At 47.0% G+C, this 27,535-nt stretch overlaps 2 protein-coding genes across 2 annotated transcripts in view; one reads left to right on the forward strand and one right to left on the reverse strand.

Annotated features, from left to right (window-relative positions):
* GABBR2 (gamma-aminobutyric acid type B receptor subunit 2) overlaps positions 1-27,535 on the reverse strand; it is a 2,655,237-nt gene that overhangs the window by 2,170,135 nt on the left and 457,567 nt on the right.
* Positions 8,803-13,700, forward strand: LOC115084739. Its single transcript, XM_029589990.1, has 2 exons — positions 8,803-9,030; positions 12,544-13,700. Exons 1-2 carry the CDS (start codon positions 8,994-8,996, stop codon positions 13,116-13,118), a joined length of 612 nt encoding a protein of 203 aa, XP_029445850.1. The 5' UTR covers positions 8,803-8,993; the 3' UTR covers positions 13,119-13,700.

The raw sequence follows: 27,535 nt of genomic DNA on the forward strand, positions 1-27,535 counted from the left end.
AGTTCACAATCTAAGCAACCGGATACAAGAGTACATTAGAAAAAACATATGCGATCCGTTAATTTACAGAGTTAATTAAATAGGAACTTGATGCAGTTTAAGTAGTTAAGTACCAGGTCTGATAGACTGGGTAGGGTGAGCTGGGCAAGCTGGAAGGCAGGAGGCCAAGGGGCTTGGGGGAATGCCCATGAGAGAAGAGGGTGGACTAAATCGATAGGGCGGCATGACCTTGCCCGATAAGCGGCTTCAGCGGAATATTATCTTTCCTGCAAGGCTAGGCTGAAAAGCCAGGTTTTAAGCTTTTTTTTGAATGCCAGAGGGCAGGGTTCTTGGCGGAGGTCTGGGGGAAGTGCATTCCAATGGGAGGGACCCGCTGTTGATAAGGCTCGCTTCCTTAAAGAGGTTTTTGCAGGGGGCGCAAACAGTGTGCCTTTGTGGGCACTTCCGATGGGTCTGTCTGATATGTGAGGGCGTGGTTGGATGCTAAGATTGAGGGGGGAGTTGTTGTGAATAGCCTTGTGAATCATCATGAGGACTTTAAAGAGAATCCTGATTTTGATGGGTAACCAATGGAGTTTCTGAAGGATGGGAGTGATGTGCTCTCTTTTGTTCGCATTGGTGAGGATCCTTGCTGCGGCGTTCTGAACCATCTGTAGGGGTTTGGTGGTGATTGCGGGCAGCCCCAGAAGAAGGGAATTACAATAATCGATTTTAGGCAGTATAATAGATTGGAGTACCAGACGGAAGTCTCTGAAGTGGAGGAGGGGTTTCAGTTTTCTAAGTACCTGTAATTTGAAAAAGCATTTAGTGGTATTGTTAACAAATTTTTTTAGGTTTAGCTGTTTGTCAAGCATAAACCCTAGATCTCTTACAAATGGTGAGTGATTAATAAATGATTTAGCAGATTGGGAGGAGCTTGGGGAGTTGAGAAGAACGTTGTTTTCATCCTCAGATATGATGAGAATCTCTGTCTTATTAGTATTGAGCACGACGTTGAGGCTGATGAGAAGAAGGTTGATTTCTTGAAGGCAGCTATTCCAGAAGGACCAAGTCTTGTGAAGGGAGTCTGTGATTGGGATAAGAATCTGGACATCGTCCGCGTAGAGGTAGTGCGTAAGTTTAAGATTTGTGAGTAGCTGGCAAAGTGGGAGAAGGTAGATGTTGAAAAGGGTAGGTGGAAGGGATGAGCCCTGTGGGACTCCCAGGTTGGATCTGATTGGGTGTGATTCTTTGTTGTTGATCCTGACTTTGAAGAACCTGTTGTCAAGGAAGGATTTGAACCAGCTAAGCGCGACTCCCTTGATGCCTAAATCTGCAAGCTGTTCTAAAAGGATTGAATGGTTCACAGTGTCGAAGGCCGCAGATAGATCTAGAAGAGCTAGGAGATAAGGTTGTTTTTTTTCCAGGTTTAAGATGATGGTGTCTGAGAGAGATGTTAGAAGAGATTCTGTGTTAAGGGATTTGCGGAAGAAAAACTGCGATGGGGCTAGAAAGTTATTTTCCTCGAGATATTCCGAAAGTTGCTTGTTCACTATTTTTTCCATAAGTTTGGCAATCAGAGGTAAGTTCGCTATGGGGCCGAAGTTTGCTAGATCCGTTGGCGATAAGTTGGGTTTTTTTAGAAGAGGTTTAAGCATTGCGAGTTTTAGTTGGTCTGGGACTAAACCTTGTGCGAGGGAGCAATTTATGACCTCTGCTATGGGCTTGGCAATGATGTTTGGTATGGAGAAGAGAAGATTAGGAGGGACTAAGTCAGACGGATGTGATGAAGGTTTAAGCTTCTTGAGAATATTTTCAATTTCCAGAGATGAGGTGGACTCAAAGTATTCAAGAGTAGTGTTTCATAGAGGAACAGTTGTGAACGGGATGGGTGAGCTAGAGCTCGCGGTTTTGAGGGGCGTGATGAGTTTGGTGATTTTATTCTCAAAGTAGTAGGCCAATTATGTGGCTTTGCTGAGAGCTAGGTCATCCGGTATGATGGGTGGGGATGGTTTGGTGAGTGCTGAAACGTAGGAGAACAAAGCTTTGGAATAAAAAATGAAGTGATGGATTTTATTAGAGAAAGAAATCTTTCTTAATTCTGAGGATAGCGTTCCTGTAGGTGTTTAGTAGTGATTTGTATGCTGCTAGAGTCGAGGTGGAGGGATTTTTATGCCATGTGTGTTCTTTTCTTCGTAGGTCTTGCTTAAGGGACTTCAGTTCAGGTGTGAACCAGAGTTTCCTGTTGTGCGGAGAGGGGTGTAGTGTTTTGGAAATCGTTGGGTAGGATTGTTCTGCGATTTTGTTGGTGATATTGAACCAGGAGGTAGTCGCTGTATTAGCGTCTGTAAGGTCGAGCTGGGCTAGTTCCGTAGAGAGCTGAGCGCTGAGGTGTCTATGGGACAGGGTTTCCTGAATTGGATTGTGGTTTTCCGGAAGGAATGGGGTGGGTGATCTTTAATCTCCAGCTCTGTGGAGATGATCTGATGGTCTGACCAGGGGACCGGGGAGCAAGTTGGGTTGGTGGATAAGGAGATGCCTTTGTTGATGAATATGAGGTCCAATGTGTGGCCCGCTTTGTGCGTCGGGCTGTTGACAATTTGTCTGAATCCCATGTGGTTGAGTGCGGATAGTAAAGTTTCGCAGTTTGGGGATTGTGGTGAAGTGTCCACGTGTAAGTTAAAGTCTCCCATCATGATGGCTGGTTTGTCTGCGTTGATATGTTTGGCAATCAATTTGATCACGGGGGAGGGGTCCGCATCCAGTCTTCCTGGAGGTGCGTAGATTAGGCCGAGTTGTAGATGCTCAGATTTGAAGAAGGCTAGTTCAAGATTGGTTGTGGAATTTGATAGATGCAAGGTTAATCCCAGACCTTTTTTAGCAGCTAAGAAAAGACCTCCTCCTCTTTTTTTGTGTCTAGGGATTGAGAGTATGTCATATAGCTGAGTGGGGAGCTGGTTCGTTAGAACAGTATCCGTGGGTTTAAACCAGGTTTCTGTGACTGCACAGATGTCTGGTTTAATGTCTGTCAGATAATCATTCAAAATCTGAGGTTTTTTTGGTGAGAGATTGGGCATTGAATAGGGTTAGTGAGAAGAGTGAGAGACCGAGTAATTGAGTGACCGGTGATATCATGATAGGAATAAGCCTCTGCTGTCGAAGGATGGGAAGAGCAGAGGGTTTAGGCCGACTTGTAAATTAGTTGTGGATTATGGGAATAGCGAAGGAGCGCATTGTAGGTAGATGGTAAGTAAGGGTGAGTTGATAGGGAAGGTAGAGCTGCTGAAGGTGTGGGAGGTAAGCCGGATCTGGCCAATGGTGCTGGGAGGTAGCCCAGATTTAGCGGGTAAGACCAAGCTGAGGATAAAGTCGGAACTAAATGCTGCTCTAAGGGGCTGCACGAAGAGGCACACAAAGGGGCAGGCCCCTTTGTTGCGCTCCTTCGGCGCGCAAAGCCCGGTGCGCGACACCGAGAGGAGGGCAGGGGATTTAAATCCCTGCCCGACGCCGCCTGATGATGTCCTGAGTGCACCCTGTCCTGATTGGATGCCTGCGACTGGGCTGAAAGGAAGGGCTATCGAGTCTGCAGGTCGGTGCTCGGCGGGGAGCTGCCTCGTGGTCAGTGGTGGAGCCCTCGGAGGTAAGCGCAGCGATTGGATGGCCTTACCCCAATGGGCTTTGAATATGACTAAGAAGAGACAACAAAAATCTCAAACAACCCACTCTCAACCTTGGAATGCTAACATTACATCCTCAGATGAAGTCTGTGACCTTGGAATATAGATAGATGAAAACATCAACCTGAAAAAACATATAAGTAAAATAATGAAATCTGGGTATTGTAAACTCAGAATCTTACACCGTCTAAAACCATTTCTTACCTTTCAAGACTTCTGCACAGTCCTACAAACTTTAATATTTTCGAACCTGGACTATTGCAACTCAGTTCTGTTGGGCCTTCCCGCAAGCACTATTAAACCACTACAACGTCTCCAAAATGCTTCATCAAGACTCCTTACAGGAACTAGAAAATTTGATCATATTATCCCTTCTCTAATCAACCTTCACTGGCTTCCAATAAACTTCAGAATCCATTACAAAGTATTATCCCTCATCTTTAATATTATAAACAACTATGATCCACCTCCTCCAGGAATAACAATAAAAAGCTACAACCTGCAAAGAGATCTCAGATCTGAAAACAAAAATCTTCTTACAGTTCCTTCAATTCTGAACACTGATCTAACCCAAATTGTTGTGCTTGGAGGTGGACCCTTGTCCTGGAGCAGTGGAGAACAGCTCCCTGGTAGGGACCAGGAAGCACCTGCCCCCAGGGGGCGGAGCATAGGAGGAGACAGAGGCTAGGATGAGCTTCACCACTGGAAGCCCGAGGTCCCCCCGGGTTGAGCCCATAGGACCCGGGCCGCTTGGGCTTAGGTGGGCCTTGCATGGTCTCCCGGAGAGGTAATAGAGAGGCGTGCCCACGATCAGCAAGGGAGCACGGTCAGACTTCACGCTGTTGGCCTGGAGAGGCAAGAAAGGCCCAAACAGCGTAGGCGGTGACAAGGCAAGAGACAGAGCCAGAATCAGAAGACGTGGTCAATGGCAGCCGAGGTCAGAATCAGAGGATCAGTCCGAGGAGTAGTCAACAAGGCAGAGATCAGGATCCGGAGGTCAGACGAGGTCACAAGGCAGGCAGAGGTCAAGATGCAGGCAGCAGACAGGAAGGTCAAGGAACAGGCCGAGGTCAGTACCATAGAGACAGTCCAAAGGGTACTACCTGGGAAGACGGACAGAAGGACGCAGGAATAAGGCTGGAACAAGACTGGAACAAGACTGTGAATGCTGAGGCATACTAGTACACTTACAGTGCCGACCTGATTGCCAAGGCAAGAAAGTGCAGGCAGGGACTTCCTTATATCGTCCCATCAATCAGGGCGCACCGCGGAGCTAGAACCCGCCCCTGGCCCTACAAGAGGCTGGGCGGTCCGTGTGTGCTCAAGGGCGTGGTCAACGCCACTGAAGACGCCGAGGCCTAGAGGAGCTCGTGGCTGCCACTGGGGAGCCCGACCTGTGACCTGCAGAAGAGCTAGTGAGGTGAGTAGGCCCATGCGTGGGCCGGGCGCAGACAGGGCACACAACACAAATAAGAGAACGAATGTTCACAATATCAGGACCCAAACTTTGGAACGAAGTACCCGAATCACTAAGACTGTTAACGGAAAAAAAGAAATTCAAACAAGAACTTAAAACCTGGCTCTTCAGAAAAGCCTATGAAGTTATGTAAAGAAATAGCAAATAATCCACTTAATGAACATTATTATTCCAGAAATATTACTTCTTCTCAGCACAGCAAATAATAGACTATGCAAAACTGAAACAGTAAATATCAATATTAGATTGCTAACTTTGAATGTTTTAATTATTCAATAGTTTTATAATAGATACAATTACTTTAAATAAGAACCTGTTAATGCAATATTATACAATGTAATCTAATGCAATTTGTGAACCGTTGTGATCTTCTGTTAGAACGACGGTATATAAAAAGCATGCATGCATAAATAAATAAAGGTCTAAGGTGACTCCATAAAATCCCAAAATGAATAGCTCCTGCATGTTCTGGCCTTTTGGAAAATGAGAGCACAGGCAGCGCAATTTGGCACATTATGAATAGGGCCTAAACACCTTAGATACAAGTCATGATATACTGTTAGGGATATTTCTCTCCCACTCTGAAGACCTCTTTTATACTGGCAGAGCAAAGAGGATAGAAGCCAAGTCACACTCAGTTCTGAACTAAACAGAAAAATCACCTAACAGATTTCTTTTGAGACTTGCAAATCAAGTTTAAAAACAAAAATAATTTAACTGAGAAAAAAATAGAAAGGGAACTACATACCAAAAAATTTCAACGAATGACTTGAGCGAGAGACTGAGCAAAATAAATCTGTTTGCACAAGAGGATGAAAGAACATAAGCACATAGGGGTAGATTTTCAAATACCGCGAATAGGCGTACTTTTGTTGGCGCTCCAGGCGCAAACAAAAGTACGCTGGATTTTAGTAGATACGCGCGGAGCCGCGCGTATCCGCTAAAATCCGGGATCGGCGCGCGCAAGGCTATAGATTTTGTATAGCCGGCGCGCGCCGAGCCGCGCAGCCTACCCCCATTCCCTCCGAGGCCGCTCTGAAATCGGAGCGGCCTCGGAGGGAATCCTCTAACGCCCTCCCCTCACCTTCCCCTCCCTTCCTCTACCTAACCCACCCGCCCGGCCCTGTCTACACCCCCCCCTTACCTTTCTCCGGGGATTTACGCCTCCCGGAGGGAGAAGTAAATCCCCGCGCGCCAGCGGGCCTGTTGCGCGCCGGGATGCGACCTGGGGGCGGGTACGGAGGGCGCGGCCACGCCCCCGGACCACCCTGGGCCGTAGCCACGCCCCCGTACCCGCCCCCACAACGCTGCTGACACGCCCCCTAAACGCTGCGACGACCGGGCCCACCCCCCGACATGCCCCCAACACGCCCCCCTCGGAGAACCCCGGGACTTACGCGAGTCCCGGGGCTCTGCGCGCACCGGTAGGCCTATGTAAAATAGGCTCATCGGTGCGCAGGGCCCTGCTCGCCTAAATCCGCCCGGTTTTGGGCGGATTTAGGCGAGCAGGGCTCTGAAAATCCGCCCCAAAAGAAATTGCGATGCTGGGTCAGACCAAGGGACCATCAAGCCCAGCATCTTCTTTCCAACAGAGGCCAAACCAGGCCACAAGAACTTGGCAATTACCCAAACACTAAGAAGATCCCATGCTACTGATGCAATTAATAGCAGTGGCTATTCCCTAAGTAAACTTGATTAATAGCAGTTAATGCACTTTCCTCCAAGAACTTATCCAAACCTTTTTTGAACCCAGCTACACTAACTGCACTAACCATATCCTCTGGCAACAAATTCCAGAGCTTTATTGTGCGTTGAGTGGAAAAGAATTTTCTCTGATTAGTCTTAAATGTGCTTCTATTCCTTCTATTATTCAAAAGTGTAAATAACCACTTGACATCTACTCATTCAAGACCTCTCATGATCTTAAAGACCTCTATCATATCCCCTCTCAGCCGTTTCTTCTCCAAGCTGAACAGCCCTAACCTCTTCAGCCTTTCCTCATAGGGGAGCTGTTCCATCCCCTTTATCATTTTGGTTGCCCTTCTCTATACCTTCTCCATCGCAACTATATCATTTTGAAATGCGGCAACCAGGATTATATACAGAATTCAAGGTCCGGTCTCACCACTGAGCGATATAGAGGCATTATGACATTTTCCATTTTATTAACCATTCCCTTCCTAATAATTCCTAACATTCTGCTTGCTTTTTTGACTGCTGCAGCACACTGAGCCAATGATTTTAAAGTATTATCCACTATGATGCCTAGATCTTTTTCCTGGATGGTAGCTCCTAATATGGAACCTAACATCGTGTAAATACAGCAAGGTTTATTTTTACCTATACGCAACACCTTGCACTTGTCCACATCAAATTTCATCTGTCATTTGGATGCCCAATCTTCCAGTCTTGGAAGACCAGCCGGACCCCGTGTCCGGCCGGGCGGCGTAATGTGGGCGCAGGCCCACTTCAGAGGCGAGGCGCGTGTGGTTGGAGAGGGGGGGGGGGGAAGGTGGAATAGACGGAGGTGAAAACAACGTGGGGACACAAGTAGGGCTGCAACGTGAAGTACGTGAAGGGGGGGGAGGGGGGGACTGAAGGCGAGTGTCATAGAGTCGTGGAATGCAGTGATTGGCTTTAGGTGCAAGGGGGGGGGCAGAAGGAGTAAGCATGGAGAGCTGGGATAGGTGGGGAGAAAATTCAAACTGCTGGTTAAGCAGTTTTAGTAACGCGGGCTTCAGTCGGTAGCTGGTGAGCGAGAGAGGGTCAGAAGGTTCGCGCGATCTTAACATACCTTTTTTGTTGCTGGTTTCTGTGTGATTGTTCGTTGGGGACTGTTCGGAGATCGCAGGCATTTTTTGCAGCTGTACACTACAAGTGGCTCGTGTGCTGACTGCAGCATGGATGGCAGGAGGCCCGATTGGGAGGAGGAGGAGCTCGATGGTGGTGTGGCTGCGTTTCTGGAGTCAGAGGAAGCCGCATGGGTGCCGGGGGAGGAGGCAGCAGGCGACGGTGTGCTGATCCCAGAATGGGTGAGCGACTTTGGCGTTGCAGAGCGGGGAGGAGCACGATCGTTAGCTCGGGGGGCGGATAGAGGAGGTGTGGAGATTGAAAGGGAGGGACCGTTGCTGTTAATTGAGAGGTCTGCAGAGCTGGGTGTGGTGAGGGGGAGGGGCGGTAGAGCTGTGAGGCCCCGGGCTAAGGGGAAGTCTGGAAAGGCAGCTTCTAAGAGCTGTGAGCCCATTCTAGCTGCAGAAATGATTTCTGATGCTGCAGAGTGCTTTACTGGCCCTGATGAAGGTTCATTTGGTGAGAGTGCTGTGTCTATGGGAGCTTTATACAAAACTAGGTTTCGTGGTCGGGGGGGTAAGGGAGCGATGGTAGGGCGGTTAAGTGGAGCGGAGGAGCGCAGGGCAAGGGGTGCCTGTAGCATGTTGGGGAGGGGCATGGCTGTGAGAGAGGAGAGGGTGAGTAATACGTTATTGGTTCCAGAACTGGCAAGGGGGATGTTGGGGGGGATAAGCAGGCACTGCATGGGGCAAAGAGGTAATCGTAGATTGACTGGGGGTTCTCGCCGGCGTTTGAATGGAGGGGGGAGAATCGAGAGGGGAAGAGATGACCTTGGTAGAGGGAGGTCTGTGGACAGGGGATGTACGAGCAGTTTTGGGGAGTTTGGGGGGTTGGAGGTGGAGAGAAATTGGGATATTGCGCCGGCTCCTGTTCCGTCTCCTGCTCCTGCTGTTTTTCCACAGGGGAATTTGGCAGAGGATGATGGTGAAATACCTGGCCCATCTCAATGGGAGGCTTGGCGCAATGATGCGCCAGTGACGGCAGGCAGGGGTCGGCGAGAGCAGTTATACATGGATGATGTGCTGCCTGTGGAGCCTGAACAGACTGGTGAGTTTATTATTTTCCCTAGACAGGACAGAGGTGGAGCTGCATGGGTGAGGGGGGCAGAAGAGAGGGAGGGGGGGAAGCAGGATGGCAAGGACGCAGGTGGCAGCGAAGTGTTACCAAGTGTTAAGGAAGGGGGGGTGGATAGGAAACGGGGGTCTTCAAAGTCTGGGAAGTCTAAGAAAAAGAAAAGAGGGGGCGCTCTAGTTCATCGGATTCGTCCTCGTCGTCGTCGTCCTCTTCGTCATCTTCTGATACCTCTTCGGATTCGGGAGCAGCGGTTCAGGGGGGAGCAGTCGGAGGGGCCACAGTACGTGGTGCCCGGCTTTGGTGGCTTTTACGGAGTTATGGGAGGAGGTTCCGCGTTCCATTCGTAGACGAATTAGGCGTAGGCAGTTCATTGATATTTTTCAGCTGCTGGAGGGCAGGCGTGGTAAGCGTAAGGATAAGAAGAAGAGGAATAAGAGAGATCAATTTGTAGGGGCCCCGATTAAGGTGGCACGAAATATTCATAATTGGACAAGGGCTTTTCTGCGGCTAGCAAGTGTAGTGGGGAAGAAAGATCCGTCACAGTATGGGGCGTTGTTATCTTATGCAGATGCAATACTAGCGGCCAGTAAGACTTACGAAGGTTGGTCCTGGCTTAATTATGATGAGCGATTCCGGGATCGTATGGAAGAAAATAAGTTTATCTCCTGGGGTACTCAGGATGTTGGACTCTGGCTAACGCAGATGGCTGCAAAACCGTCCTCAGGTAGTATGGGGCAGGGGTTAGTGGCTGGTACTGGGCCTGGGAGGTCCTTTCGGAGGGACGTGCCCGGCAGTAGTGTTGGAAAGGGGGGCGCGGGGCGCAGTGATGTGTGTTGGAGATTTAATCGCTCCACGTGTATTTTCCCGGACTGTAAGTTCCGGCACGCTTGTTCCGTGTGTGGAGCCGGTCACCCAGTGTCCAAGTGTTCGAAGCGTCAAGGGGACGGACCGGCCACAGCACAACCTGCAAAAGGTGCCAGTAGACCGGGTCTTTGAGCGAGCACATACACCTATCTGTTTAACCGCGATGTTGCCATGGTTACGGCTGTACCCGCGTATAAAGGTGGCGGAGTTGTTAGATCAGGGTTTTCGACAGGGGGAAGTTGGGGGTGGGGTCAATTGCCCGTCGGTTCGGCGTATGATAGCGGTGGTAAGGGAAAAGTTGCTGGGGGAAATAGGACTGGGCCGTATTGCAGGTCCCTTTAATGTGATTCCGTTCCGTGATTTGGTCCTATCGCCTTTAGCTGTGATTCCAAAAAAGGATCCGGGCAAGTTTAGATTAATTCATAATTTGTCTTTCCCCGAAGGGAGGTCTGTGAATGATGGTATCCCGAGGGAATTATGCACGGTGCGATACGCATCTTTTGACTCCGCAGTGCGAATAGTTCGGCAGTGTGGCCCAGGGGCTTTAATGGCGAAAGCGGACATAGAAGCGGCATTTCGTTTGTTGCCGGTTCATCCTGATAGTTTTCACCTGTTAGGGTTCCGCTTTCAGCAGCAGTTTTACTTTGATAAGTGTATGCCTATGGGTTGTTCTATAGCATGCTCTTATTTTGAAGCCTTCAGTACATTTGTGCACTGGGTGGTACAGAAGAGGTCGGGATCGAGACTCGTGGTACATTATTTGGATGATTTTCTATTTGTGGGAAGGGCTGGTTCGGGTGATTGTCTCAGTTTGATGAATTGTTTTCAAGAGGTGGCCAATGATTTCGGGATTCCTCTTTCGGTCAGTAAAACAGAAGGACCTAGTACTTCATTGGTATTTTTGGGAATTGAGCTGGATTCGGTGGCTATGGTATCGCGGTTACCGGAGGATAAGGTTCAGCTGTTAAGGGACATGGTGCGTGGGGCTGTTGGTCGGCCTAAGTTGTCTTTACGAGAGTTACAGTCACTCGTTGGTAGTCTAAATTTCGCCTGTCGGGTGATTCCTATGGGCAGAGTGTTTTTGCGCAGGTTATCACATGCTATGTCCGGTTTAAGAAAACCGCATCATCGTGTGCGAAATTCTTGTTTTTTGCGGGAAGATCTGAGACTTTGGGATAGGTTTTTGGAGGATTTTAATGGGGAGGCGTTGTGGCAATCTAATCCGCGGTCAAATCATGATTTGGAGCTGTTCACCGACGCAGCGGGTTCGTTAGGTTTCGGGGCTTATTTTCGAGGGGCTTGGTGCGCAGCAGGTTGGCCGGAGGACTGGATTACGTCTGGAGTTACAAAAAATATAGCTTTCTTGGAATTATTTCCAATTGTAGTGGCAGTGTATATTTGGGGCGCTCAGTTGGCAGGAAAGAGAGTGGTATTTTGGAGCGATAATCAGGGGGTGGTTGAGGTCATAAATAAGAGATCGGCGCGTTGCATCAGAGTGTCAGAGTTATTGCGCGAGCTGATTTTGCGTTGTATGTCCTTAAATGTAACAGTATGGGCTCGACACGTGCCTGGAGTTTCTAACAGTGTGGCTGACTCTCTTTCTCGTTTCAAGTGGGACTTGTTTCGAGAACTCGCCCCAGAAGCGGAGTCGTGCGGAACCCCGGTGCCGTCTTTCCTTTGGAAATTTGGTTCCCAGAGTCCTGGAAAATGCTGCGAGATTCATTAGCGCCCTCCACGTGGACAGGTTATGTAGGGGGGGCCCGACGAGTCTCAGCGTTTTTGTGTTCCTTGGGCTGGGCGGGGGGTCCGATCTCGGATATGGCATTGGTACGTTTCATTGAGCGTGCTCGGGCGAGTGGGTGTTCGCAGGCTGCAGTAGGCCGCCAGCTGGCGGGGTTTTCCTTTTTTATGAAGGCACATGGTTGGGGCTTTCCTTCGGGTCGTTTTATAGTTCGGCGTCTGTTGAGGGGTTGGTCGCGGACAACGCAGAGCAGAATTGATCAGCGTTTGCCCATTACACATGATATCTTGATGCTGTTATGGGAGGCGTTGTCTGCAGTGTGCTTTTCCCCTTATGAGACACTATTGTTTCGAGTTGCTTTCGTATTCGCTTTTTTCGGGGCCTTTAGGATTAGCGAGTTGGTGGCTCGATCAGCCTCCAGTACTGATTACCCAGGGATTTTGGCGCGGAATGTGGTAGTCACGAACAGAGCAGTATTGATAGTAATTCCGCGATCTAAGACGGATCAGAGGGGTCGTGGAGCCTCCGTGTTGTTATCCAGGGTTCCAGGTTTGACGTCCTGCCCGGTTAGAAATGCAGCTGGGTATTGTAGGGTGCGGCCGGAGGTAGCAATGCAATTTCTAGTGCACGAGAACCGGAGGCCATTAACCAAGTATCAATTTGAGACGGTACTGCGCGCAGCATTGTATGCTGTCGGTTTGGAGGGGCGCAGGTTTGGAACACATTCGTTCCGCATTGGGGCCGCTACATCGGCGGCAACGGCGGGTGTGCCTGGAGGGGTCATACAGAGGATAGGCCGGTGGCGTTCCGGGGCCTATAAGAGTTATGTTCGCCCAGATTCTGGGCATGATTGATCTTTGCTAACTCTAGTTTCTTTGCAGGTGCTGCGTCTGAGCCCATGACAGTTTGGATCATTGGTCATTCGTTTACTTACTGGGGTCACAGACACGCCTGCGGCCGTCCTTACGGCCCTCACTTGGACTTACAACGAAGGGGGGTTCGGGTTATCTGGCTTGGCCGGAGGGGTATGCTGTGGGACGAACTTGTTCCTTATGTTAGGAAGGAGCGGGAGCGTCGGGCAGCTCCTCGGGTCTTGGTAGTCCATTTGGGGGGTAACGACTGGGGTAAGATGTCGGGCAAGCACTTCATTAGCAATGTCCGTAAGGACTTAATGACTATATCTATTTTGCTGCCGACGACGATCTTATGCTGGTCTGATATTGTGGTGAGGCCTGCTGAATTGGATAACATCAGATGGAAACGGTGTAGGTCCAAGGCAAACCAACAAATCGGGACTTGGTTGGAGCGCTTGGGTGGTCGGCATATTAAGTATGCCTGGTCATGGGGTAAGGTAACAGGTTTGTTCCGAGATGATGGGGTTCACCTGTCTTTTCTAGGATTAGACTTGTTCCTGAACTCCATTCAGGAGGTCTTAGAGGAGTTATTTCCTCTGTAAAGCGAGGCCGCATCTTTGGGGGTCACAGGGCATTATATGCCTGTGCCTGTGGCGGTTGGTCCGAGCCATAACTGTTCAATTTTGTTGTTCAAGTTATTTGGATTTTGGTAAAGCCGACGGTGGTTGACAACTGAGGGCTGTTGTCAGGGTGTGGCTCCTTGCCGGATGAGGCGGGGGCCGCTTGGCCAGACTCCTTGCAAGTTGGAGGCGGGAGTACACCTGGGTTGGCTCCTTGCAGGAGAGTGTGGCGGGAGTCGGAACCTGGCGTGTTGGGGCCAAAGAGTGTAACAGAGAGGCTGGTTAGGCTATCCTGCCGGAAGGTGGCGGATAGTCTGGTGGGGGGTGGGCAATACCAAAGTCCTAGTTGTTTGTGTTAATGTGTGGATATAAGCTCGGACCACTGAATGATTAAAGCTGCGGCCTTGTTTTACCCACAATGAAATGTGTCTGTGATTATTGGATTGTAAGGGGGTGGTTGCGAGCGAGTGAGGTCCTGCATGCCCACATTATGGAAGACCAGCCGGACCCCGTGTCCGGCCGGGCGGCGTAATGTGGGCGCAGGCCCACTTCAGAGGCGAGGCGCGTGTGGTTGGAGAGGGGGGGGGGGAAGGTGGAATAGACGGAGGTGAAAACAACGTGGGGACACAAGTAGGGCTGCAACGTGAAGTACGTGAAGGGGGGGGAGGGGGGGACTGAAGGCGAGTGTCATAGAGTCGTGGAATGCAGTGATTGGCTTTAGGTGCAAGGGGGGGGGGGCAGAAGGAGTAAGCGTGGAGAGCTGGGATAGGTGGGGAGAAATTCAAACTGCTGGTTAAGCAGTTTTAGTAACGCGGGCTTCAGTCGGTAGCTGGTGAGCGAGAGAGGGTCAGAAGGTTCGCGCGACCCTCCCACCCACCCTTAGTTCTAGGCGATTGTTGTTGGGGAATTGCGGTTTTGTTTGGGGGATTTGTCGCAGCGGGGGCGGTTGGTCCGAGCCATAACTGTTCAATTTTGTTGTTCAAGTTATTTGGATTTTGGTAAAGCCGACGGTGGTTGACAACTGAGGGCTGTTGTCAGGGTGTGGCTCCTTGCCGGATGAGGCGGGGGCCGCTTGGCCAGACTCCTTGCAAGTTGGAGGCGGGAGTACACCTGGGTTGGCTCCTTGCAGGAGAGTGTGGCGGGAGTCGGAACCTGGCGTGTTGGGGCCAAAGAGTGTAACAGAGAGGCTGGTTAGGCTATCCTGCCGGAAGGTGGCGGATAGTCTGGTGGGGGGTGGGCAATACCAAAGTCCTAGTTGTTTGTGTTAATGTGTGGATATAAGCTCGAACCACTGAATGATTAAAGCTGCGGCCTTGTTTTACCCACAATGAAATGTGTCTGTGATTATTGGATTGTAAGGGGGTGGTTGCGAGCGAGTGAGGTCCTGCATGCCCACATTATGCAAGATCCTCCTGATTGTTAAATTACAATCAGCTTGTGATTTAACTAATCTGAATAATTTTGTATCATCCGCAAATTTGATAACCTCGCTCGTCATATTCCTTTCCAGATCATTTATATATTATATATATATATATATATATATATATATATATGTATACAGAGAGAGAGAGAGAGAGAAAAGCACCGGTCCAAGTACAGATCCCTGAGGCACTCCACTGTTTACCCTTTTCCACTGAGAAAATTGACCATTTAATCCTACTCTCTGTTTCCTGTCTTTTAACCAGTTTGTAATCCACGAAAGGACATCCCCTCCTATACCATGACCTTTTAGTTTTCTTAGAAGCCTCTCATGAGGGACTTTGTCAAACCCCTTCTGAAAATCCAAAATTACATCTACCGGTTCACCTTTATCCACATGTTTATTAATCCCTTCAAAAAAATGAAGCAGTTTTGTTAGGCAAGACTTGCCTTTGGTAAATCCATGTTGACTGTGTTCCATTAAACCATATCTTTCTATATGCTCTTTGATTTTGATCTTGAGAATAGTTTCCATTATTTTTCCCAGCATTGAATTCAGGCTCACTGGTCTATAATTACCCGGATTGCTCCTGGAGCCTTTTTTAAATATTGGGGTAATATTCGCCACCCTCCAGTTTTCAGGTACAATGGATGATTTTAATGATAGGTTACAAATTTTAACTAAAAGATCAGAAATTTCATTTTTTAGTTCCTTCAGTACCCTAGGATGCATACCATCTGGTCCAGGTGATTTGCTACTCTTTAGTTTGTCAATCTGGCCTTTTACATTTTCCAGGTTCACAGTGATTTCGTTTAGTTTGTCTGACTCATCACCCCTGAAAACCATCTCCAACATTAGTAACCCAACATTAGAAACCCAACATCCTCATTAGTAAACATGGAAGCAAAGAATTAATTTAGTCTTTCTGCAATGCCCCTTTAACTCCTCAGTCATCTAATGGTCCAACCAACTCCCTCACAAGTTTCTTGCTTCGGATATATTTTAAAAGGTTTTTATTATGAGTTTTTGCCTCTATGGCCAAATTCATCTCAAATTCTCTCTTCGCTTATCTTATCAATGTTTTATACTTAACTTGACAATGCTTATGTTTTATTCTATTTTCTTTAGATGGATCCGTCTTCCAATTTTTGAAGAATGTTTTTTTGGCTAAAACAGCCTCTTTCACCTCACCTTTTAACCATGATGGTAATCGTTTTGCCTTCCTTCCACCTTTCTTAATTTGTGAAATACATATGGACTGCGCCTCTAGGATTGTATTTTTAAACAATGTCCATGCCTGTTGAACACTTTTAACCTTTGCAGCTGTACCTTTCAGTTTTTTCTATTTTCCTCATTTTATCAAAGTTTCCCTTTTGAAAGTTTTTAGTGTTAGAGCTGCAGATTTACTTATTGTCCCCCTTCTAGTTATTAGATAAGCTATGGCAAAGGCTAGAAAGATGCTTGACAGCATACAGGAGGAATGGTCAGCAGAAAAAAGGAAGTGATATTGCCCCTGTATAAATCCCTGGTGAGACCTCATTTGGAATACTGTATACAATCCTGGAGACCACAACTTCAAAAGAATATAAACCAGATTCAGTCCAGAATGTGGCTACTCAAATAGTCAACGGTATTCATTCTAAAGAATATGGAGACAGACTTAAATATCTAAACATGTACAACCTAGAGGAAAGGTGGGATAAGGGAGATATGATAGAGAAATTTAAATACCTCCAAGCTATCAGTTCACAGGAGGCAGTCCTCTTTAATGGAAAAGAGGCTCTGGAAGGAAGAATCATGTGTTGAGGGTTAAAGGGGTAGACTCAGGAGTAAACTAAGCAAATATTTCTTTACAGAGAGGGTGATGGATACATGGAATAGTTTCTTAGTTGAGGTTGTGGAGACAAGTAGAGTATCTGAATTAAAGAAAATATAGGATAAACACAGGAGATCTCTGAAAGAGTGATAGGGACTACAGAGCTGGGTAATTGGTGTGGATAGGCCATATGGTCTTTTTGTGGTGTCATGTTCTATGAGTGTTTGTCTATACTGATGAAGTGATAATGTATAGGAAATCAAAAGAATAGAACATAATAAAAAGCTAGTATAACCTTTCCATAGTGTACGAGTTGGGTACAGAGAGGGACATAAACTTATTTATAAGTTCTTTGGGGCAGGGACTCTGGCTGGCTTTTTCTTCTCTTCCCATCCCAAGGTGTAGGTCCTTTGGACTAGGGGTGCAAAGGAGTCCTCTTCAGTTCCAGTATGCGGTGGCTGAAGTGTTTAACTGATTTTCCCCTCATTGTACTGTAAGATGTGCATTGTGTGCCAAACAAACCACACTTGGACCACGTAGGCAGTGTCCAAAATAAATCTTTATTGGTACAGTTTTGTTGAATGGCACAGTTAAATATGGCAAATCACACAACATCTCTGCTGTACTTTTTCCAATTACAGTTCCTTTCTCCTCTATCTGTGCATTAGTTTTTATTAAGCCAGGAATCCATCTACACTTCTGGATTAGATTGTGCAGTGTTCCTTCTGGGCATAGGCCCCTTGACTGGATGGAAAATCCCTCTCGATGGCAGACAATCTTATCTTTGTACAGAATTCAATGTCTCTATCCCTCAGGGCTTTGTTAGACGCTGGATGGGTATCATCCCTTTACTGTGGATCTTTTACTCACAGTTAGTAGATTCATCTTCTGGTGGGATCCCAGGTGGTAGGAATCCTTGGTGGACTGCAGTCCTTGCCATTCTCCTTGATGGACAGGAAGAGGGACAGAAAAACACTTCCTCCCAGGTGTTGGAAAAAACAAATCTTCTTCCCCAACTTAGATAATCAGGAAATCCTCTGCAACAGGTCAAACCTTTGTTTGTTCCCCAGTCCCTGACATCGGAAAGGCCCAGCCTGCAGCAGGGCTTCTCTAAATAAATATTCAAAATCCCAAAATATTCCCAGAGCAGCCACTCTGCACCTCGTGAGGAGAGTACAGCAGTGTAGACTTTTGACCTGTCCTGGAGGGGTCTTGGAGGGTTTCTGAGGATCCAGGTAGGCCCAAATTCAACTTAGGAAAAATACAAATTCTCCCTCTGACTTCCAAATAATACTGCCCCCAGAGCCTATGACAAAGCTCTGCTGGACCAAGGGTATCCATTAACAGCTCTGCCACTGGGTGGACTGTCCATGAATGGATACTCCCCTAATTATCTCTCTAACCGCATTAGGCTGTTACAGGATCTATTAGTAACCCCAGAATTGTTCTGGGTTAAAAACATAAGAACATAAGAAATTGCCATGCTGGGTCAGACCAAGGGTCCATCAAGCCCAGCATCCTGCTTCCAACAGATGCCAAAACCAGGCCACAAGAACCTGGCAATTACCCAAACACCAAGAAGATCCCATGCTACTGATGAAATTAATAGCAGTGGCTATTCCCTAAGTAAAATTGATTAATAGCTATTAATGGATTTCTCCTCCAAGAGCTTATCCAAACCCTTTTTGAACCCAGCTACACTAACTGCACAAACCACATCCCCTGGCAACAAATTCCAGAGCTTTATTGTGCGTTGAGTGAAAAAGAGTTTTCTCCGATTAGTCCTAAATGTGCTACTTGCTAACTTCATGGAATGCCCCCTAGTTCTTCTATGATTCGAAAGTGTAAATAACCGAGTCACATCTACTCGTTCAAGACCTCTCATGATCTTAAAGACCTCTATCATATCTCCCCTCTATCATATCCCCCCTCGGCCGAGAGAGCAACACTCATAGTTTCAGATCTGAAGAATATAGAAAAGTGAGACATCGGCATCTCTGGCTTAGCCCTCCTATGGTTCAAATCCTACCTGACTAACCGAACTTTCTCTGTTAAAATAGGCAACGCTATGTCCTCCCCCCACTCCCTTTCTCAAGGAGTCCCACAAGGCTCCTCCATCTCCTCAACCCTTTTTAACATTTACCTCATACCTCTCTGCCAGTTACTCTCAGACCTTGGTCTAAAGTTCTAGCTATATGCTGATGATGTTCAAATCTATATGCTGATGATGTTCAAATCGTCATATTGATCCAGGAGTCCATCTCCGACGCCTTAAAGTACTGGGAAACCTGCCTCTCATCCATAAACTCCCTACTCACCAACTTCCACCTCGCCCTAAATACCAACAAAACAGAACTGCTATTTATCTCCCACCACACTACTCCCAAACCCTCTCTGGCAAACGACCTTGTTTTCACTTCCATCACTGCACAACCCTCTGTAAGAGACCTTGGAATCATTTTAGACCAACAACTAAACTTGAAGAAACATGTCAGCTCCATCCTCAAAGAAGGTTTTTTCAAACTCAAGGTACTAAAGAACCTTACTACACTCCCACGATTTCCGTACTGTTATCCAAGCCACCCTTTCCTCGAAACTGGATTATTGCAACTCACTCTTCCTTGGGCTCGCCTACTCCACTATAAAACCACTCCAAATGCTCCAAAATGCAGTAGCAAGAATCATCACAAACGCCCATAAATCTGACCACATCATCCCCATCCTTAAAGACCCTCACCATCATCCACAAATCTCTATACTCTCATGATTCCAATTGGCTCAATTTTCTTTTCAGTATCACAAACCCGATTCAACCCACCAGAACAATCAATAAAGCAACCCTCCATGTGCCCTCCCTCAAAAAAGCACACCTTGCCTCCACAAGGGATTGTGCCTTCTGTATTGCGGGCCCCTCACGATGGAGCTCCTTACCTACAAATCTCCGCCTTGAACCTTGCTCCTTCAAATTTAAAAAGAAACTAAAAACATGGCTATTTAAACTTCCTTACCCTCTCCATCTGAAATCAGCCATGTATATTATACTTAACCCTTGCATATAGTATTTATCCCTCGTATATAGTGTTGTTTTCGTGTTTTGCTTGCTGTTACACACTTGGTTAATTCCTTACAGATATTCTTGTTACTGGCAGTTTTAATGATCTGTTTTTCTATATTTCCACCTTGGCCTCCTCATTCCTTTTGATCCCACCCCAAGCCTTGTTCCATGTATTTTCCATCCTTTTGTTGAATGTGAACCGGTATGATGAGCCCACTAATGCCTGTATAAAAAAATTCTCAAATAAATAAATAAATAAATACAGAAGAGGTCTGGCACCAGCATGCCCCCTCCTTCCCCACCAGCTCCTTGGTTATGCATTTTTAATGTGTAAGAACCTACTTCTCAGGCTTCCCTCCCTTCCCCTCCTATCTCAACCTGAATCCTTGCACTCTCAACGTACCATTCACTGGACTTCCGATTATGCCTTAGTCTGAAAGCTGCTGCTCGGCCGAGCTCCCGCACAGAATCTTAACACATTTGCATTCTGAGATTCCATTGCCTCTGAATTTCAGTAAATATCGTAGGTAAAAGACACCAGCAGTCGATCCTTGCCTTCGATATGGGCTGATCAGGTGTACCTGATAGGTTTATGGGCTGGGTTACAGCAATGTAGAAGAGCAAAATTACTGATGAATGGTTTTTTGTCCTGCACTAATGATATAGAGCGAAGAACATGCCAGATAAGAACATAAGAAAATGCCATACTGGGTCAGACCAAGGGTCCATTAAGCCCAGCATCCTGCTTCCAACAGTGGCCAATCCAGGCCATAAGAACCTGGCAAGTACCCAAAAACTAAGTCTATTCCATGTTACCATTGCTAATAGCAGTGGCTATTCTCTAGGTAAACTTAATAGCAGGTAATGGACTTCTCCTCCAAGAACTTATCCAATCCTTTTTTAAACACAGCTATACTAACTGCACTAACCACATCCTCTGGCAACAAATTCCAGAGTTTAATTGTGCGTTGAGTAAAAAAGAACTTTCTCCGATTAGTTTTAAATGTGCCCCATGCTAACTTCATGGAGTGCCCCCTAGTCTTTCTACTATCCGAAAGAGTAAATAACCGATTCACATCAACCCGTTCTAGACCTCTCATGATTTTAAACACCTCCATCATATCCCCCCTCAGTCGGCTCTTCTCCAAGCTGAAAAGTCCTAACCTCTTTAGTCTTTCCTCATAGGGAAGTTGTTCCATTCCCCTTATCATTTTGGTAGCCCTTCTCTGTACCTTCTCCATCGCAATTATATCTTTTTTGAGATGTGGCGACCAGAATTGAACACAGTATTCAAGGTGCAGTCTCACCATGGAGTGATACAGAGGCATTATGACATTTTCCGTTTTATTCACCATTCCCTTTCTAATAATTCCCAACATTCTGTTTGCTTTTTTGACTGCCGCAGCACACTGAACTGACGATTTCAATGTGTTATCCACTATGACACCTAGATCTCTTTCTTGGGTTGTAGCACCTAATATGGAACCCAACATTGTGTAATTATAGCATGGGTTATTTTTCCCTATATGCATCACCTTGCACTTATCCACATTAAATTTCATCTGCCATTTGGATGCCCAATTTTCCAGTCTCACAAGGTCTTCCTGCAATTTATCACAATCTGCTTGTGATTTAACTACTCTGAACAATTTTGTGTCATCTGCAAATTTGATTCTCACTCGTCGTATTTCTTTCCAGATCATTTATAAATATATTGAAAAGTAAGGGTCCCAATACAGATCCCTTAGGCACTCCACTGTCCACTCCCTTCCACTGAGAAAATTGTCCATTTAATCCCACTCTCTGTTTCCTGTCTTTTAGCCAGTTTGCAATCCACGAAAGGACATCGCCACCTATCCCATGACTTTTACTTTTCCTAGAAGCCTCTCATGAGGAACTTTGTCAAATGCCTTCTGAAAATCCAAGTATACTATATCTACCGGTTCACCTTTATCCACATGTTTATTAACTCCTTCAAAAAAGTGAAGCAAATTTGTGAGGCAAGACTTGCCCTGGGTAAAGCCATGCTGACTTTGTTCCATTAAACTATGTCTTTCTATATGTTTTGTGATTTTGATGTTTAGAACACTTTCCACTATTTTTCCTGGCACTGAAGTCAGGCTAACCGGTCTGTAGTTTCCCGGATCGCCCCTGGAGCCCTTTTTAAATATTGGGGTTACATTTGCTATTCTCCAGTCTTCAGGTACAATGGATGATTTTAATGATAAGTTACAAATTTTTACTAACAGGTCTGAAATTTCATTTTTTAGTTCCTTCAGAACTCTGGGGTGTATACCATCCGGTCCGGGTCATTTACTACTCTTCAGTTTGTCAATCAGGCCTACCACATCTTCTAGGTTCACCGTGATTTGATTCAGTCCATCTGAATCATTACCCATGAAAACCTTCTCCATTACGGGTACCTCCCAAACATCCTCTTCAGTAAACACCGAAGCAAAGAAATCATTTAATCTTTCCGCGATGGCCTTATCTTCTCTAAGTGCCCCTTTAACCCCTCGATCATCTAATGGTCCAACTGACTCCCTCACAGGCTTTCTGCTTTGGATATATTTATAAAAGTTTTTACTGTGAGTTTTTGCCTCTAAAGCCAACTTCTTTTCAAATTCTCTCTTAGCCTGTCTTATCAACGTCTTACATTTAACTTGCCAATGTTTATGCTTTATCCTATTTTCTTCTGTTGGATCCTTCTTCCAATTTTTGAATGGGGATCTTTTGGCTAAAATAGCTTCTTTCACCTCCCCTTTTAACCATGCCGGTAATCGTTTTGCCTTCTTTCCACCTTTCTTAATGTGTGGAATACATCTGGACTGTGCTTCTAGAATGGTATTTTTTAACAATGACCACGCCTCTTGGACATTTTTTACTTTTGTAACTGCTCCTTTCAGTTTTTTTCTAACAATTTTTCTCATTTTCTCAGTTTCCCTTTTGAAAGTTTAGCACGAGATGTGCCCTATTTAACCTCTTCTTTTAGACTTAGCCATTGAACCTCTGGCTATTGCCTTTAGGCAACATCTCGGAATACATAATATTAAATTGGAGAGCCAAGAACATAGAATCTCGCTTTATGCAGATGACGTATTGTATGTCAGCTTTCTAAATCTCTGGTCCAGCACTACTAGATCTCCTTGCAAAATATGGCAGTCTCTCAGGGTATAGAGTAAATCAAGATAAATCCAAAACTTTCCCGCTGGATTGCAAATTGTCTATTCTGAACTGCCTGTCAGAGTTTAGGGTGATTGAAGAAGGTTTTACAAAATTGGGGGTCTACTTTTCCAGAGATGCCCGATGTTTGTTCTTCAAAAATTATGCTGGATTAATTAGAAAGATTAAGAGACAATTGCAATCATGGAGTGATATGCCAATTTCATAGGTGGGCAGAATTAGCTTATTGAAAATAAATATTCTACCAAAGCTGCTTTATCTTTCTCAGCATGTCCCATGCATTATATATCAGCATGTGTTTTCTGATTTACATGATTTAATGGGGAAATTTATTTGGAAACATAAGCCTGCTAGAATTAAAATGAGCTGATTATGGATGGGTATACAAAAAAGGGGATGGCATTACCAAATCTTTGCATTTATTTTGGGGCGGCTAGATTGCTGTGTCTTCAGGCCTGGATTTGTGGTTCAAATGCTTCCTGTTTGTCCCTGGAATGTGAGCAGGTTGATATAATTAACCTTGCTGTGCTTCCATTTAAGACTTCTGATTTGCCACAGTGTCGTAGAGTCAGTAGATGCAGTCCAATTTTGGCTCATACGCTACGAATATGGCAGCAGGTTAATACATTTCTAGGACTAGCATGGGAGGAGCTGTCTCCTAGTTCTCCCATATAATTCATTGCTATCTGGATGTACCTTCTCCTCAGCTTTTAAGGACTCGAGGGGGAAGGGGCTGGTCACCTTAGTCCAGTTGTGGGATGAAGAGGCTGGAATGCAGACTTTCCAATCTTGGTGAAAGACTATATTAGTCCTGATTCACATGCTCAGTATTTCCAACTGCGACAGGCCCCGGGGAGTCAGATGAATGTTGAGAACCCACTGCGGTCTTTAAATGGCATGTAGAAATTTATTACTGATCCTGATGCTCACGTTTGGGGGAATTGCATTAACTTACCATGGTATCTTGGAGGGTAAATGTGGTATGGAACCGCCACAAGCCCTTGTAGATGCTGGAATGCAGGTTTAGAACTGTTTTTGGTCAGCAGAAATTGGAAAAGTATATAGGCTTCAGCCTACCATCTTTCTATTTGTGCAAGGAGGGTGGCCTTGATGATAGGTCTACTGCATAGAACATATACAACTTCAAAATATACCCAGATTGAGATGATACTTGCTGGAGGGTTGTGGAGAAACAGGCACATTTCTCCATATGTGCTGGCATTGTCAAAACATTCGCCATTTTTGGTCTTCAGTTATACAAGAAATTGCTGACATTATGTGTTTTCCCATCTTTACTGGGCCAAAATTGGGATTATTAGGCAGTTGGGTTGGCTCTTCGATACCTGTTAAATATAGGGTTTTAGTGGGTAATTACTACTGGTAGCAAAATTTACCATAGCTACTTTTTGGAAAATGAGTCTGACTTTGGATTATTGGTGCAACCAGATATATGAAATTGTTGATATTGAAAAATTATGGCATGACTTATATAAAACACACTGTAAATACAAGCAAGTCTGGGGCCCATATCTGGAATATTGTCAACAGTAATTGCTACTAAAAAGAGAATTGTAACTCTGTTCTTATTACTGAGATACTGTACTGTGTGTTGCATTGATTGTTTCATTTATCCTGACTTTTATCTTATAACGTATACCAGTAAAGTTTGTTAAATAAAGACTTTTTTTTTTTTAAAGTACCTTTCACTTAGCAAGTCTTCAGGCTGGATTGTGGTACACAGGAGCTATGAACCGGACCCATTGCTTTCTGTTTTGCTATGGGAGCAACACTTAAAGTGTAAGGTACATGCTTCCAGTGTTTCTCCCATAGCAATAAAGCACCGGGCCTGGGTCACAGTCACTATGTACTGTGATCTAGGCTGAAGAATCGCTAAGTGAAAGGTACCGAGAGGGTGGGAGGATTGGAGAAGGGGGGAGGGGGGTAGAAAAGGGATGGAGAAAAGCCCAAGGAGGAATATTTCCACATTATAAACATGAAACTGAGGAGTGGGCAGGGAAGGGTGGCAGGCTGGTGCTACACCTTTTTTTAATGTATTTAAATATTTTTAGAGGGTTGGGGGTGATGCTTGGCTGTGTGCCATAACTTGGGTAGGGGGAGGGATGTCATTTGGACTACTAGGCCCATGAGCTTCTTTTTTCTTTTGAATGCTGCAATGTCGCTAAAGTGGCTACATACTTTTGAATATAGCTGTTTAAGGTTAATGTTATCCAGCCACATGAGGCCAGATAACTGTTATGGTTATGAGATGTTGGAGTGAATTCTTGGGTACTGAGGTGATGGCCACTCCCACGGGGAGAAGCCCCGTGAAGAACCACAGAACTAGGCTACACTCTATACACGTGGACACTGAGATGTTGTATTTAATGTACAGCTGGATGGTACTGCCCGGGGAGCGGGCAGCAGTGAAGGTAACCCAGTGAAGTAGTCCAGGGGTCCTCAGCAGAGAAGACCAGTCTCACACTCAAGTAGGTGATAGGCAGCACGGCGTAGCAAGGACAGGTCCCGGATGTAGACACAGAGCGCTGGAGGTGAAGGTGAGACAGACTGAAAGGGTTAGTACTCTCTGAAGCAGAAAGCTGTATAGTTGAAGGTCCTGGCAGGCAGAAGTTATTCAGTGGCAGGCACTAGATTAGGGAGAGCAGGCCCTCGAGGAGCGAGTACCCGGTATCCCAAGATAGGTACCTGAAATAGAGCAGAAGGGCCACCGAGGAGCGGGTATTCAGGTTAGTGAAGAAATACCCCGAAGGGCAGAGAGAGCTTCCTGCGGTAGCTGGGAAGCAGCAGAGCAGCTTAGACCGGAGGCAATCCAATGCTTGCTAACTCAGTTTCAGGCCGATACAGTAAGGACGCGGTAGAAAGAGTGCGGTAGTGCCGGGCGCACCCTCGTTTGCCGCGCGCACAGTTCGGATCACATACTGCTCGATACAGTATTTAAATGGCATGCAAATGCAAGCTGCGTCCAAGAAGCGTCCATGAAGCGCAATCCATTTTACTGTATAGAGCGCTATACAGCGCCTATACAGTAAAATGGGTGCGCTGGTACCTGTCATTTCAAATGTCATTTCAAATGACATTTCAAATGACATTTGAAATGACAGGTACCAGGAAGTGGATGGTTCTCCTATGCTCGGGCATCGGGGATTGCCAGTCCTCTCTCACCCCCTCCCGAAGCAAGGCGCAGGGCGAAAATCGACTCGACATGTTATTAAGAAAATAGAAATTGTAACTAAAGTAAACTTACTGCATGCTTCCAGCAGCCCCAGTCCTCTCTCGCCTCTTCCCGAGGCGCCCACCGCGGCTTCCTTACCTCCCGGGGGCAGCCGGCGGCGAACGCAGCTTCCAGCAGACCCTCCGGCAAAGGTGCATGAACGCACGTCCAGTTTGGGCACTCAAGGCACCTTCGCTGGCTTGAGCGCCCAAATGGGACGTAAAGGCGGTGCAAGCTCATCATGCCAAAAAATTTCACCGGCAGGCAACTGGAAGATTGCCAGAGCGGCGGAGCCAGGGCCGGCGGGGAAGTGTGTGCGCGGGAGGGGGCGGGGCGGCAGCTCCCCTACCTTTCCTGCATGCAGGGCAGCTCTGGCTCGCCTGCCTGCCTCCCTCCATTCCGCCGCTCACTGCCTCCCCAGCGCCATCTTGCAGCTTGTGATGTCACCCCTGACCCTTGAGCGCCCAAACGCCAGCAAAGGTGCATGAACGCATGTCCAATTTGGGCACTCAAGCAGCGAAGGCGCATGAGCGAACGCCGTGACCTCAGAGGTCCATCCGGGCGCTCAGGTCACGGTGTGACTGGGAGGCAGTGAGTGGCGGAACGGAAGGAGGCAGGCAGGCAGGCGAGCCGGAGCTGCCCCGCATGCAGGAAAGGTAGGGGAGCCGCCTTTCCGCCCCCTCCCGCGCACCCCCCCCCCCCCCCCCCCCCCCCCGGCCCTGGCTCCGCCACTCTGGCAATCTTCCAGTTGTCTGCCGGTGCAATTTTTTTGGCATGATGAGCTCGCACCGCCTGTAGGTCCCATTTGGGCGCTCAAGCCAGCGAAGGTGCCTTGAGCGCCCAAATTGGAAGTTCAGGCGTGCGTTCATGCATCTTCGCCGGCGGGGGTTGCTGGAAGCCGCCTCGTGGAAAGCGCCCGATCCGCCCCGGGCTGCTGAAGCGGGAGAAGGAATGCTGAAAGAGAAAATGAAGGGACAACATGAGCCAAAGCGGAAGAAGGAATGCTGGAGGAGAGAGTAAAGGGTTGTGAGCCAAAGCGGGAGAGGGCAAGCTGAAAGAGAAAGTGAAGGGACATTTGTGTGTCAATGTCCCTGTCCCTGTCAGCACGGGCCCGTACGGGAGACCGGCACCCATGGACGTGGCCAAGGCAGGTGAGCAGGGGCTGGGGGAAAGTTTGCCCGTGAAATTTCACGTGCAAACTTTACCGCCTACCCTCTAACGCAGGGGTAAGGGTAGGTGGTAATTTAGCAGGTTAAAGACGCGGCTAAACTGCAGGTTAAAAAGGCGATAGTCGGGGCGCACATTACTGTATGGGAGGGAATAGCTAATCGGAGCGTTTACATATCATATACATGCCGCGGGCGGAAAGGGTTACCCGTTGATTTAAAGAAGCGGTAAGGATGGGTTAAAAGGGATAGTGAATCACGGGGAGATTGCAGGTACAAAGCGGGTTAGAAACGGGGTAATCGCGGCCGCGCTTTACTGCATCGGCCTGTTTGTTAGCAATTGAAGGGCAGGCTAAATACCAGGATGTGATGACTTCACTCGGAGGGGACACCCCCGAGGTTCCCGCCATGACGTGGATAAAGACGTGGGTGACATGCGCTCCCTAGGAGGCCCTCAGGAAAATCATGGCAAACACCGTCACCATTGCCGATCCGGGGACACCGGAGAGAGTGGCATGAAGACGCAG

The sequence above is a fragment of the Rhinatrema bivittatum genome, chromosome 2 (genome assembly GCF_901001135.1).
Source record: "Rhinatrema bivittatum chromosome 2, aRhiBiv1.1, whole genome shotgun sequence".
NCBI lineage: Eukaryota > Metazoa > Chordata > Amphibia > Gymnophiona > Rhinatrematidae > Rhinatrema > Rhinatrema bivittatum.

Excerpts from the sequence above, each read along its gene's own strand:
- LOC115084739 (XM_029589990.1), top strand. The coding sequence starts at position 8,994 with ATGGATGATGTGCTGCCTGTGGAGCCTGAACAGACTG. Across the intron at positions 9,031-12,543 it reads TGTGGAGCCTGAACAGACTG|GTGCTGCGTCTGAGCCCATG; the intron begins GTGAGTTTATTA and ends GTTTCTTTGCAG.